The sequence below is a fragment of the Arabidopsis thaliana genome, chromosome 5 (genome assembly GCF_000001735.4).
Source record: "Arabidopsis thaliana chromosome 5, partial sequence".
Classification (NCBI taxonomy): domain Eukaryota; kingdom Viridiplantae; phylum Streptophyta; class Magnoliopsida; order Brassicales; family Brassicaceae; genus Arabidopsis; species Arabidopsis thaliana.
The window spans coordinates 9,615,265-9,627,665 of NC_003076.8; the positions used below are offsets into that span (position 1 = coordinate 9,615,265).

General features: G+C 34.8%; 4 protein-coding genes and 1 long non-coding RNA gene across 8 annotated transcripts; 3 read left to right on the forward strand and 2 right to left on the reverse strand.

The window, feature by feature from the left end:
- Positions 1 to 2,175: 2,175 nt before the first annotated feature.
- AT5G27280 (Zim17-type zinc finger protein) lies at positions 2,176 to 3,217 on the forward strand. The gene is made up of 3 exons (NM_122610.3): positions 2,176 to 2,410; positions 2,514 to 2,593; positions 2,674 to 3,217. Exons 1-3 carry the CDS (start codon positions 2,284 to 2,286, stop codon positions 3,103 to 3,105), a joined length of 639 nt encoding a protein of 212 aa, NP_198080.1. The 5' UTR covers positions 2,176 to 2,283; the 3' UTR covers positions 3,106 to 3,217.
- On the reverse strand, positions 2,780 to 3,071 carry AT5G04375. The gene has a single exon (NR_142754.1). It is a non-coding gene; the product is annotated as an other RNA (long non-coding RNA).
- On the reverse strand, positions 3,128 to 5,324 carry AT5G27290 (stress regulated protein). Of its 2 annotated transcripts, none has more exons than NM_122611.4 (7): positions 4,961 to 5,324; positions 4,325 to 4,543; positions 4,167 to 4,253; positions 3,916 to 4,062; positions 3,792 to 3,818; positions 3,605 to 3,700; positions 3,128 to 3,526 (listed from the first exon to the last, which is right to left on the reverse strand). In NM_122611.4, the coding sequence occupies exons 1-7, from the start codon at positions 5,207 to 5,209 to the stop codon at positions 3,326 to 3,328; spliced, it is 1,026 nt and encodes a 341-aa protein (NP_568492.1). In that variant the 5' UTR covers positions 5,210 to 5,324; the 3' UTR covers positions 3,128 to 3,325. The 2 variants fall into 2 exon arrangements, with proteins under 2 accessions (NP_568492.1, NP_001031951.1); NM_001036874.2 differs by having other exon boundaries at positions 3,645 to 3,700; positions 4,961 to 5,269.
- A 221-nt stretch (positions 5,325 to 5,545) lies between these two features.
- On the forward strand, positions 5,546 to 9,872 carry AT5G27300 (pentatricopeptide (PPR) repeat-containing protein; the record flags this gene model as incomplete). Of its 3 annotated transcripts, NM_122612.5 has the most annotated exons (14): positions 5,546 to 5,715; positions 5,837 to 5,898; positions 5,983 to 6,288; positions 6,387 to 6,617; positions 6,721 to 7,010; positions 7,156 to 7,180; positions 7,272 to 7,317; positions 7,395 to 7,478; positions 7,560 to 7,640; positions 8,675 to 8,802; positions 9,121 to 9,202; positions 9,299 to 9,362; positions 9,470 to 9,532; positions 9,631 to 9,872. In NM_122612.5, the coding sequence occupies 14 exons, from the start codon at positions 5,546 to 5,548 to the stop codon at positions 9,724 to 9,726; spliced, it is 1,728 nt and encodes a 575-aa protein (NP_198082.4). In that variant the 3' UTR covers positions 9,727 to 9,872. The 3 variants fall into 3 exon arrangements, with proteins under 3 accessions (NP_198082.4, NP_001154742.1, NP_001330822.1); NM_001161270.2 differs by lacking the exon at positions 5,837 to 5,898 and having other exon boundaries at positions 5,546 to 5,702; positions 9,631 to 9,759; NM_001344003.1 differs by lacking the exons at positions 5,837 to 5,898; positions 8,675 to 8,802; positions 9,121 to 9,202; ... (1 more) ...; positions 9,470 to 9,532; positions 9,631 to 9,872 and having other exon boundaries at positions 5,546 to 5,702; positions 7,560 to 8,168.
- Positions 9,873 to 10,184: 312 nt separating this feature from the next.
- On the forward strand, positions 10,185 to 11,297 carry AT5G27310 (Transcription factor IIS family protein; the record flags this gene model as incomplete). The annotated part of the gene is made up of 1 exon (NM_122613.1): positions 10,185 to 11,297. The coding sequence occupies one exon, from the start codon at positions 10,185 to 10,187 to the stop codon at positions 11,295 to 11,297; it is 1,113 nt and encodes a 370-aa protein (NP_198083.1).
- Positions 11,298 to 12,401: the final 1,104 nt, after the last annotated feature.

Genomic DNA, 12,401 nt, shown 5'->3' on the forward strand with positions numbered 1-12,401 from the left:
ATTGCCTTTTGACACTGTTGAAATCTGAGTCATATGTTTGAAACTAAAAGTCAAGAGTTGTAATTTTACTTTGTGGAAACCCTTGCTCACTTAACGAATAAGACGCATTTGAATACGTAAGAGGCAATAGTTCCCAGCCTCATATGGAATGGATATGCCATTGGAGTAATTCTTCTAACGTTGTTTTAATATTTTAGCAAGAATATGTGAATGAGAAAAAGAGAGATGGAAGCTACCTAGTTGAAGGAATATGTTGGAGACTGAAATATCCTCTTCTCAATCAAATCTCATTATTCATCTTTGACCGTGAGCTCATGAACGGCAAGAAATAATCTACGTACTGATATTGAGTTCTTCCTTTGGGAATAATCAACTTGTAAACTTAGCAATAATAGAATCGACTTTCTTACACTTAATGGAATCGACTTCCTCTTTCCGACTAAAAGGTATCAGATCACGGCCTTTGATCTTCGCTGAACGATTTGAGCAATGTAGAACTGAGATTTTGGTGAATCGACAGCACTTTAACTGATTTAAAGAACGCAAAAAGGGAGATCGATGGTCCATTAAACGCTAAGGAGAGAAGACGATGAGTTTAGGTTTATAGTTGTATGTTCACATGAGGGAAGATGCGTTTTATGAACTCGTAAATGAGTTTCTTGACATATTTACCTGACATGGCATCTTAATTTTTAAAAATAGATGGGACAATTTGATGCGCTGATGTGGCACTCTCTTAAAGTATTTTTGTTTTGCTGATGCTGATAGCTTTAGAAGCCTCAAATAACATCTTTTATTAGTAAAAGATTAGATAAATATCCGCACTACGTGCCGGTTTATGTGTTACTATTTTATATAATATTTTTTCATATAAATAAATTTGAATGCATTATTTTTGAAACATAAATATGACTTGTAATTATTTTTAAAAGTTCAGCTATATTAATGAATAAAAAAAACCAATGATATGATTATTTATAGACCTAAGATCCTAATCTTTTCACTATCATGGATACATACAACAACAATATAGAATATATTGATACAATAGCATGTAATTATATTACTTGTGTGGTTTAAAACTTGTCTAACTTGATATTAAACAAAAAAAATTTTGTTCCAACCATATCATGATATGCTAGTAATTTAATTAAACACTTTAGATTTCTCTTTCCATATAGCTAAAGAGTCTCATATTTTTAACTTTTTGGTATGTCTAATGTCTCAAAGGTTCATTACACGAAAAAAACTTGCATGTCATTGTTACCAATTTACCATTAGACAAAAAAAAAAAATATATCATATTTAATTAAACACTTTAGATTTCTCTCTTTCCATATAGCTAAAGAGTCTCATATTTTCAACTTTTTGGTATGTCTAATGTCTCAAAAGTTCATTACATGAAAAGAACTTGCATGTCATTGTTACCAATTTACCATTAGACACAAAAATAAAAAAAGAAAATGTCATATGATAAGTTGTAAAATAGTGTTTGATACTTGAGCATGATTTTGTATTTTTTAAAGTTTTAAAAAGGTAGTTAAAAGTGATATTAATGGAAGATTTAACACAATAGAAGACTTTTCATTTTCCTTCAATTAGTTATGCTAAATTTTTTGTTAAATAATGTAGAATGACATATTTCATTTTCTTGTGTGATGATGTGACAATCATATGGAGAGAGTTGGCCAACTTTCATATATATGATTATCATATTATCAGAAAAATATAAATCAACTAAAACAATTAATTTTTAATTGACCAAAATCTAACAATTGTATTGATTAGTCACTTCATGTAACTCTTAAATTTCACCACTCTCTAAACCACTATTAGAATGATCACATATCTTCAATTCATTTTTTGCCTCTTATATATCTTCTAAAATAACATATTCTATCGAAATTCATTTCTTTTATTAATTGGTAATAGATTGTCTTGTGGAAAGGTTGTTAAAGGGTAATGACTTAGGTTCGAGGAACGTCAAGCGCACCAATAACCTACCAGACCCATAGGAAAGAGATTAGGGTTGATGCGTTGCAGCACCAGCTGAGTCCCACGGAACGGATTGTTATAATACTATTTATTTTGTTTGCTTATTATTTTTTCATATATACTGAAGATACATAAAATATCAATTCTTTTTTTTAGTTGATAATTTCATAATTTATAACTTTTAAAGGTTATATATGCAAATTTCTCATAGATAGAAACAAATATCTCTCTCAGAGAAGTAAAAACAAAATTTCGTTCTGTGTGAAGCCTCTTCTTCTTCGATCAACCATGGAAGCTACCTCTCTAAGCTCTGCAGCAACAATCATCTCCTCCTCATCTTCCCCACTCTCCATATTCTCTCCAAAGAAGCGAACAGACTCATCACCTCCCCCGAGAATCGTCCGTCTCTCGAACAGTAAGAAAAAAACTCAATAACTCGACACTTCTCTATTTCCATTTCTTCCGATCAATCTCCAGATCGTGATTTTTTGTTTTCAATTTCATCTTCTTTGATCCAGAGAAGGAAGACAAAGATTACGATCCGCAACATTCCGAATCGAACTCATCAAGCCTCTTCCGGAATCGAACTCTCTCCAATGTAAATCTCGATCTTGTTCGATCTCTATTTTTGGTGGAATTGAGATTGTTAATTAGGTCAAAAATTCGTGATTGTATTAGGATGAAGCAATGGGACTGGTGTTGAGTGCAGCTTCGGTTAAAGGATGGACAACCGGTTCCGGTATGGAAGGACCGTCTCTACCGGCTAAAACCGATACAGACACGGTTTCCACATTTCCATGGTCATTATTCACTAAATCGCCTCGTAGGCGAATGCGTGTTGCTTTCACTTGTAACGTATGTGGGCAAAGAACTACAAGAGCTATTAATCCTCATGCTTACACTGATGGCACTGTCTTCGTGCAGTGTTGTGGATGTAATGTGTTTCATAAGCTGGTCGATAATCTCAACTTGTTTCATGAGGTTAAGTATTATGTGAGCAGCTCGAGCTTCGATTACACCGATGCTAAGTGGGATGTTAGCGGCTTGAATCTTTTCGATGATGAGGATGATGATAATGCTGGTGATAGCAATGATGTCTTTCCTTTGTAAAGAACCTTTCTACAATATCTTTGTTATATATCTGTATATAGCTACCTTGTCATATCATCTTGGTGTGAATAACATTTGGAAGTAATAAATTGGTCATATAGCTCATGTTCTGAATTTCTTGGGGAAGGTAGATTTGGTTCTGAGATAGCTCTTTTTAGTGTATTATATAAATGCTTCTTCATATGCTGGATTTACAGAAAATAGATGAGAGCATGTATTTCTAGATATCAGAAGGATCGATAGAATCTTCGATGATTTGGATACAAGATCCGACAGATTCTCCTTTGGACATAGCCTGCGCGAGCTTCGATCGAGCTATCTCATGGCGACGTAGTAGCAGTATGGTGTTAAGGACTGACCACCTCACCTGCGAGTCCGCTTTCTTCTGTGTGAACCCCAAACTCTTCACCAAACCATCTAACTGTTCCATCAACACCACAAAACCATAAAGCATATTTACATAATCAGAAGAGTTTTTAAGGGGTAAAAGAAAAGAGACCTTGCTGATATCGTCAAGGCCTCCTTCAGCATAACCATACAGGAGATATTCTGTTGCTACACCAGCCAGAGCAATGCATGAGAATCTGTTCAGCATCTGGTTTTGGAATAGCAAACACAGTTTCTTGTTAGGCTGAAGATTTTAAAAAGGTTTAGAACTTTTTTATGGGAAGTATAAGAAAACATACCGTAGCGGAGACTTTTCCAGAATTAACCTGCATTGTCAAGTTGGGAAAAAAGTGTTAGAAGCTTGGATTTGAATGAGTTTCTGCTTCTTCAGAGGATGTGAAAGAAGAAAGAGAGGTTATGTACTTCTTCAAGGAATTCATAGTCTACAAAAGCTGAGCCAGCTTGAATGTTGAGAGATCCTTCTTTCTGTAAAGCTTCAAGGCTAGAGAGCGTGTATCCGCGTGGTAGAATCCCGACTAAGTAGGCCACCAAGAAATGACCCGCTTCGTGCTGAGATCTCAGTTCACAGTAAGTCCAATGAAAAATGATATAGTGTTTCTAAATTTTTTCATAAAGAGTGATATATTGAAGCAGAGTGAAGTTGCAGGTTTTACCTGAACAACTCTGTTATGGTATCGTTGGCTAAACGTATGACCAGTTGTATCAAGAACCAAACTCCCAATTCCGCCATTAAAAGAGACCTACAACATTAAGGACATATGAAGAGACTATTTATGTGTGTGTTTCATCTTAAGTCAGAGCTTTGAGTTACCAAATCCAAAGTCCACAGGAACATAAACCCAAGAGTAAGAAAGAAAAGCTGTTGAGAACTCAAGTCAAAGGCTTTCCAAGCAACTATTCCCCCTGAGACAGCTGCGATCTGAAGGTTTCTTTCGATGGAGCCAAGCGTTGTATCTGTTGGCGAGAGAAGTGAAGCTGCGTTAATACCATTCAGTTTCAGTTCCTCCAACGTGTAGAGTCTCTGAGGCACCTATAACAAAACACAGCCAAAGAAGGAGGATAAAGACAAGAAATGAGACCACTGATTACAAATTACAGTTTTAGTAACCTAAATGCTACATTTCAAGGACACCAAGATCTAAACTAAACCTATCATAGTATCAAATCATGATGATCACGACACAAAGGCCAAAACATGCATTAGATCAATCAAGTCCATCAAAGAACCAGAGAAGGAGATTCACATTGACATTATGATACATTAGAAAGGACCAAGATCTAAGCTAAACTTATCAAAGCATAAAACTGTGATCATTAAGACACAAAAGCTTAGAGATAGATCAATCAGTTCCAACAAAGATACAGAGAAAGGAGTATCACATTGACATTACGAGATTCAATTCACAATTGTAACAACTAATAATGATATAAACAACAGAAGACAGACCTGCCTTGCAGCGCCAAAACATCGAAGGCCATCAGGTTTTCCTTGGAGATCTTTGACAAGAGACAATGCAGCTCTTTCGTCTCCACTAGACAACTTAGAATCAACTTGCTCCAAAGCTTGTCTTCTTATGGACAAACCTGTTTCAGATGAACAAACTATGCATCTGTAACGGTAATAACTATGGAAGAGAAAAGACTTTTGTTGGTTTGAACATGGAATTAGTCCCACACTATGTAACAACATAACCATTCAGCAATAAAGGATTTTGTGAAACTAAATCTGACCCAGTAATGGATTTGCAATAGTAATACTGACTTAGATTAAGAATTCAGCAAATGGGAACAAAAATTGGAGATTTTAGCATTAGGGAATATCAACCACTTGTTCTGGATAAGAATATATTTAAATTTGAAATCAGAGTACTTTACCTGAGTTTGTTAAACGTTAATGATTTTAGCCATTGCTTTGGAAAGATTCCACTGTGAATCTAGGTTAAAAAAAAGGACGAAGATGAAGAAAGGTAAGGGTTCTTCTCCCACAAAGAAATGCAGATAGTTTTAGTTGAAATAGGTGACTCATTGTAAAATGGCTGCAACTAGGTCTACATTTCTAGGCTCCATCTTCAGAACCGTTAAAGCACGAGTTTTGATCCCACCCATCACAAGACTCTCTCTCCCAAACCCTAATTTCACTTCCTCTCGCTTCCACACTTCTTCTTCTCTGCCTCAGTCTCAAATCGAAGGTTCCATTTCGAGGTAATCCTCCATCTTCCCGGAATCTACGTTTGGCGATGACATCATTGATAAATTAAATGTTTTTGTTTGTGGGTTTATCTTACTCTCATGCAAAGTTTCGATTTTTATTCGAATCCGGAAGTTCTCTTCTGCAAGACCTGAGCATCATCCATGGTGTGATTGCGATTGCTTCCACTAGTCAAGGTACTTCTTTCTCTTTATCTGTGATGATGCATCAACTTGGTCACGTCTTCTAATGGAGAGCATTTCTCTTGAATCAAAGTGTAGGTCGATTAGCATCTGTTTCCATGTGTACACAATACTCAACTTCAGTCCCAACACGTTCACTTAGAAGGAGAATCAGCAGTAGAAAGAAATCGAGTACAAAACCAATCCTTAATGAATCAAAGTTTCAAGAAACGATATCAAAGCTTCCACCAAGATTCACACCTGAAGAACTAGCTGATGCTATAACTCTTGAAGAAGACCCGTTTCTGTGTTTCCATCTCTTTAACTGGGCATCGCAACAGCCGAGGTTTACGCATGAGAATTGCTCTTACCATATCGCGATAAGGAAGCTCGGTGCTGCGAAATGTATAAAGAAATGGATGATATTGTGAACCAAGTACTCTCTGTTCGTCATGTTGGTAACGAGAATCTTTACAGTTCGATCATCTTCTATTTCACGAAAGCTGGGAAGTTGATACGTGCTGTGAATATATTTAGACATATGGTGAATAGTAGGAACTTGGAATGTAGACCAACGATGAGAACGTATCATATTCTCTTCAAAGCATTGTTGGGTAGAGGTAACAACTCTTTCATAAACCATCTGTATATGGAGACAGTAAGATCTTTGTTTCGACAAATGGTGGATAGTGGTATTGAACCAGACGTATTTGCTTTGAACTGTTTGGTTAAAGGTTACGTGCTTTCGCTTCACGAGTCATCAGATGAGTGTGGTTTACGGTTGTGAACCGAATTCGTTTACTTATGATTATCTAATACATGGATTATGTGCTCAAGGTAGGACCATCAATACTAGAGAATTGCTTAGTGAGATGAAAGGAAAAGGCTTTGTTCCTAATGGGAAATCTTATAACTCTCTGGTTAATGCTTTTGCGCTTAGTGGTGAGATTGATGATGCGGTGAAATGTTTGTGGGAGATGATTGAGAATGGTCGTGTGGTTGATTTTATTAGCTATAGAACACTTGTTGATGAGAGTTGTAGGAAAGGGAAGTATGATGAAGCGACGAGATTGTTGGAGATGTTGCGAGAGAAACAGCTTGTGGATATAGATTCTGATGATAAGCTTGTGAATGTTCTTCACAAGGATTTATAGAAGGTGTACAAAATTGTGTTTCTTGGTTTGTTGTAATGTAGAAATTTTGGTGCAATTTATTTTATTGTTTTTGGTTTATGGTAGTGAACAAATAGTGAGTTAATGTAAAGTTTTGTAGAAGATGTACCAAATGGTGATTCTTGGTTTGTTGTCATGTCGAAATTTTGGTGCAATTTATTTTATTGTTTTTGTTATATGGTATTGGAGAAATAGTGAGTTTATGTAAGTTTTCAGTTCTTCTTTTCTCCTCAATGTTGCCTTCAGTTTGCGATGAATCAAGGTCTGCTTTTGACTTTGTTTTTCTTGCTTTCTGGGATCAGTTTATTGAAATTTTGAACCTTTTTGTTGGTTTTTCAGATACATGATAGTACGTAATGTGCCAGCTTTGGGTTGTGGTGATGATCTCATGAGATTATTCATGACTTATGGAGAAGTTGAAGAGTGAGTCTCTTTTTTGTTTCCTGCATTGTTCTTATGGACTATGATATTGTTTATTTGTTTGTTTGGATTTGATTCGTGTAGATGTAAACCTATGGATGCAGAAGACTGTGCGGAGTTCACGGATGTCTACTGGATCAAGTTTCGTCTCATCACTAATGCTAGGTTTTGATTCTTCTTTCTTTGATGATCAACTTGGCATCACTGAGATTCTTATTTGGTTTTTTATTGATTCCAAACTCAAGCAATCATCAAGTAATGTGTATAGTGAAAAACTCATCACTGTTATGTCTTAGCGTTAATAGGATTTTTGTTTTTCTTCCCTTTGTGTGACTTCATAGTGAGTGTAATGGTATCCGGATTTTATGTTCATTGCAGCTGAATCTGTCGAATTGAGCTGTGTGATTTGTCTTACGATATGCAAATGAATAATTTTTTGGGAATGAGATATGTTTTATGTTTGATACATAGAAAAAGAGGCGTAAGTAGGTTCTTGGAGTGATTTTAATTCCTTTGGCTAAGAGTGTCGAATTTATATACAGTAAGACTTCTATAAATTAATACTCGATAAATTAATAACCTCTATAAATTAATAAATTCTTTTGATCTCGGGTTGGACCAGTGTAAAAATTGATACAAATCGATAAATTAATAAGATATTTTTTTTGAAAATCCTATGTAAATATATGGTCCCATCAATATTATAAATTAATAATTGTATAAATTTATGAATATATATATTTATATTTATGAATATATATTATGTAAAAATTAGTAAATGTGACTTTAGTATTGTTTTTCTTCAATTTCTATTAATTCTTTGTAAAATTCTATTCTAATAATTTTACTACGTACAAAAAAGTTTTTTTTTTTTGTTTTTAAACCTAATTTTTGTTTTCTACTTGTAATTGATTTTTAAAAAAATAATTGATTGTATAGAAAAACTACCTTTTAGATCAAAGTTTTGTAAAAAATTACAAAATTTGTAAAATTTCTCCATAAATTAATAATTATTAATTTATCGATAAATTAATACCTCTTTAAATTAATATATTTTCTCGGTCCCGATATTATTAATTTATAGAGGTTTTACTGTATTCTTTACATATTTTCTTGCTATATTTTGTCCACTTTTGGTTCCAAGAGGAAGCATTTTCTTTTGATTAAGATATGTTTATGTTTGATATATTTGCAAAGAGGAAGTTGGATGAATCAAGTTTTTTGGGAAATCGGCTCCAAATCTCATATGCTCCTGAATACGAGAGCGTCAGTGACACAAAGGAGAAGTTAGAAACTAGAAGGAAAGAAGTGCTTGCAAGACTGAACCGTAAGCTTTCTATTTACACTTCAACTTATTTTACTGTCAGTTATTCTTCTTGCTACAACAAGAAAGATTATCATTGGGGAAAGTGGACAGAAACTGTGTTTCCTCAGTAGACTTAAAGCTGTCAATTAGTAATTGGGATTTATCATTGTACTCAAAGTGGATCATACCCTTGAACTGATTGCCATGTATGTTGCAGAAGCTAACATTTTGTTTATAGCATTGTATTAGTAAAGTTTTTGAGGTTAGAAAAGCATTGACTGTTAAGACGATTTACAGTATAACTTCACAAGTCTAATATGGTTCTCATCTTGTGAACAGCCCATAAAGCAAAGAGCACCTCCCAAGTTACAAAATTGGCTGGACCAGCTTTGACCCAAACCGACAATTTTTCCCCTCGGCGGTAAAACATAATGTCCACTTGGTCTATTCTTTGTATCATCAATAAACAAATAGAGATAGTGCATGAGAGATTGCTTCTTCTTCTTTTTGTCTGTAGGAGAGAGATGGATTACCAATTCCATAGAGGAAATGCTCCTGTTACTCGAGTTTCATCATATCAGGTGTGTGTTTTATTTGGTGATCTTGACATATGTGTCATTAAAAACTTGGTCATCTGTTTTCCACTGAATATATCTTGGCCAAAATAAGTCCAACTGGAATTGTGTAGGAGTATTTTGCGTCATCTTCAATGAATCAGATGGTTAAAACTGTGAGGGAGAAACTCAATAAGGTACAAAACTTACCGAGTTTGTATTTTACAAGTGAACTCTTTACAAATTTTGTAGACGCTTGAAGAAAACCTTTTTCTAATTGTCACATTGTAAACAGATTGAAGAAAGTGGTAACCAAAAGAGGTTACAACCAAGCAGCCAAACACAACCTGACTTCAAGAGAACCCGAGTCGATAACCGAAGAAGAATATAACACACTTTTTTGTTTTGTTTGGTATTGCTCAGCTAATTGAAAACCTTGTTTACTACTTGATCATATAATTTGTGCTCTTGCAAGTTGCAAGATTGTGAATATTGTAATTTGTGCCTATCTTGAAAACTTGTTACAGTCCTGAAATCAGTAACTTGTCTTTATTTGTCCAATCTCTATTTCTTGCTTCAGAAGCAAATCAAACCATCCAAACCAAAATTGTACTAGACAAATTGTAATGATTTTGATTTGTTTACATGTGGATTTGTTACAACTCTCGGTATATCTTCTATCTTTATATCTCATAAGAAAATTCAAATCCAAATCTAATCCTTGAATCTCACGTTACTCAAGTTTCCTTTTTGTAAGGCACCGCTCACAAGTCCTCCTATATATTTACTCTTGTTCATTATCTCTTTCATATTTCGATTTCAACATAAACTGAAAACCCTAGCCACCTGATGATCAAGAACGACGGAAAGATGATGAGAGTGAGAATTGCCAAGGAGAGATCTGACTTATGCGACTTGACTGCTGCTGCAATTAAGGCTACTTACAATACACGGAACCCATGCGAAGTCGAGCGATGCATCGATGTGTTGAATCACTTGAAGTCTCTGTCTCTTTCCGTTAAGGATATAGAGTTGTCTGAATCAATAGTTAAACTGGAGACTTTGAGAAGTCATAGGAACCCTAGAATCCGTAAGGAAGCCCAAGCCTTGTTTCATTCATGGTTGAAGACATTCTACGCACATGGAAGCGACAACTCTTTCAAAGCTGCTCTTACCAAGGATCGTCTGAAGATGAAGAAGCATGTTCTAACAAGGTGTTCGGAGTTGAAGAAGGAAGACGAACCGGGAACTATCGCTTGTCAAGTCACTGCCTTTACGCTGTTGAAGAATAAAGAAGACGAGAGATTTCAGACGACTGTTGAAGCGGTAGAGAGTAAGACAACGATCAAACTCTCGGAGTTGAATAAGAAAGAAGATCAGAGATCATTAACTCGTGAAACAGAGATGATAAAAGCAAGGAACAGCTTTTTGGCTTTGAAACAGAAAGAGGATCATAAATCTGAGACTTGTGACGAGAAATATTTTAAGAAAGAGACAAAGACTAATCTTAAGCCACTCAACATGAAGACAAGGTGTGTCTCTTTGGAGGATGTTACAACGAAGAAGCCACATGAAGATGGTTCATTGATAAAGAAGACTAAAACCGAAAAGGAGCTGAAGAACAAGAAAGTGGATGAGATGGTGAAGTTGTTTGAAGCAGCAAAGAAAGCTGCTGATGTGGCCAACGCTAAGGGTGTTCTCTCAGGTAAACCAGAGGCGTCTCGCTGCATTAACGCTCTCTCGTTATTGATGAAGATCAACATTACTCCAAAACCAAAAGAACCAAGGAGTATGATGGATAAGCTTGAGGGACTTACAAAACATAAAGACCGCAAGATTTGCCATGTTGCATCAGCCCTTCTTCACCTTTGGAGACAGAGGATCAGAGAACAAGAACGTAAAAAGTCTGTTACCAAGGCTTCATCAAAGAACATACAAAGACGAGGAAACTTAGTGATGTGAAGATCATGGCTTGAACAAATCAAAGTCTCTTGTGGATTCAAAAGGTTCTGAACCATTTTATTGAGATCGAATATAAGTGTGAGGAAGAGATAAACTCATTTGTAAGCATGGTTGAGTGCTGAGCAAGTATACTGGTGAATTTCTCGTATGTTATGTAGGGTTCCACATTGGAACCTGAATTTGTAATCTTTTTTGTGTCTTTACTTTTCCCTGCTTTGTTTGTTACACAAGAGACTAACTTAGTGCAACAATATTGTGGCGAATCTTAATTCTCTAAACCAAATTAGAGTAGAGATAGTTCAATAGATGTAATGAATACCAAATTTATTATCATTGAAAAAACTAAAATCACCTCATTTTTTTCACTATGCAATTGTTTAGCATGTGTTGACAAAAAAAAAATTGTTTAGCTTGTTCATTAACAAAATAGTCATATTGTTGTTTACGTTCACTCGTTATTTATTTGAGTGTAGTAAGAATTACACGATTTCCACTATTTGTCCTTAAGTTCAGGTTTACTTGTCCGAATTTCTTAAACCATATATCAAAAATATTTACACTATCGCATCAAAACAGATACATGACATGCATGAAAATATATATGCAAGTGAGATGCGTACTCTTTAAAAAATTCAAGTTGGGGTATGATATAAAACTGTCAAATACATATGAAATAATAATCAATATATTAAAAATAAGAATACATAACCATATATATATATATATAATTTATTTATATTCAAATTAACTGTAATATCTTCATAATTTTTTTTATCTCTTACTCGTCGCTTTTCACTTTCCCTTTTTAACATCACAACAAATAATGTCGTTCACCATAATATCTCCTATATAATTTTAACAACACGTTTTAGTACCAAATTTTTATATGTATGTATATTACTAATAACGTACAGTTTATTTCTGAAAATTTTCCCAAAAAACTATGTACGATGAACTGTAAAAGCATGTGTTCAAGATAGGTAACTGTTGGAATTGTATCCTTTGATTGAACCTGTAAAAGAGAGAAGAAGCCTCATGAGATGAAGAAGGAGAAGAGAAGAAGTCAAGCCAAGAAGAAGAGCAAAAGGAAGAAGAAGAAGTTGT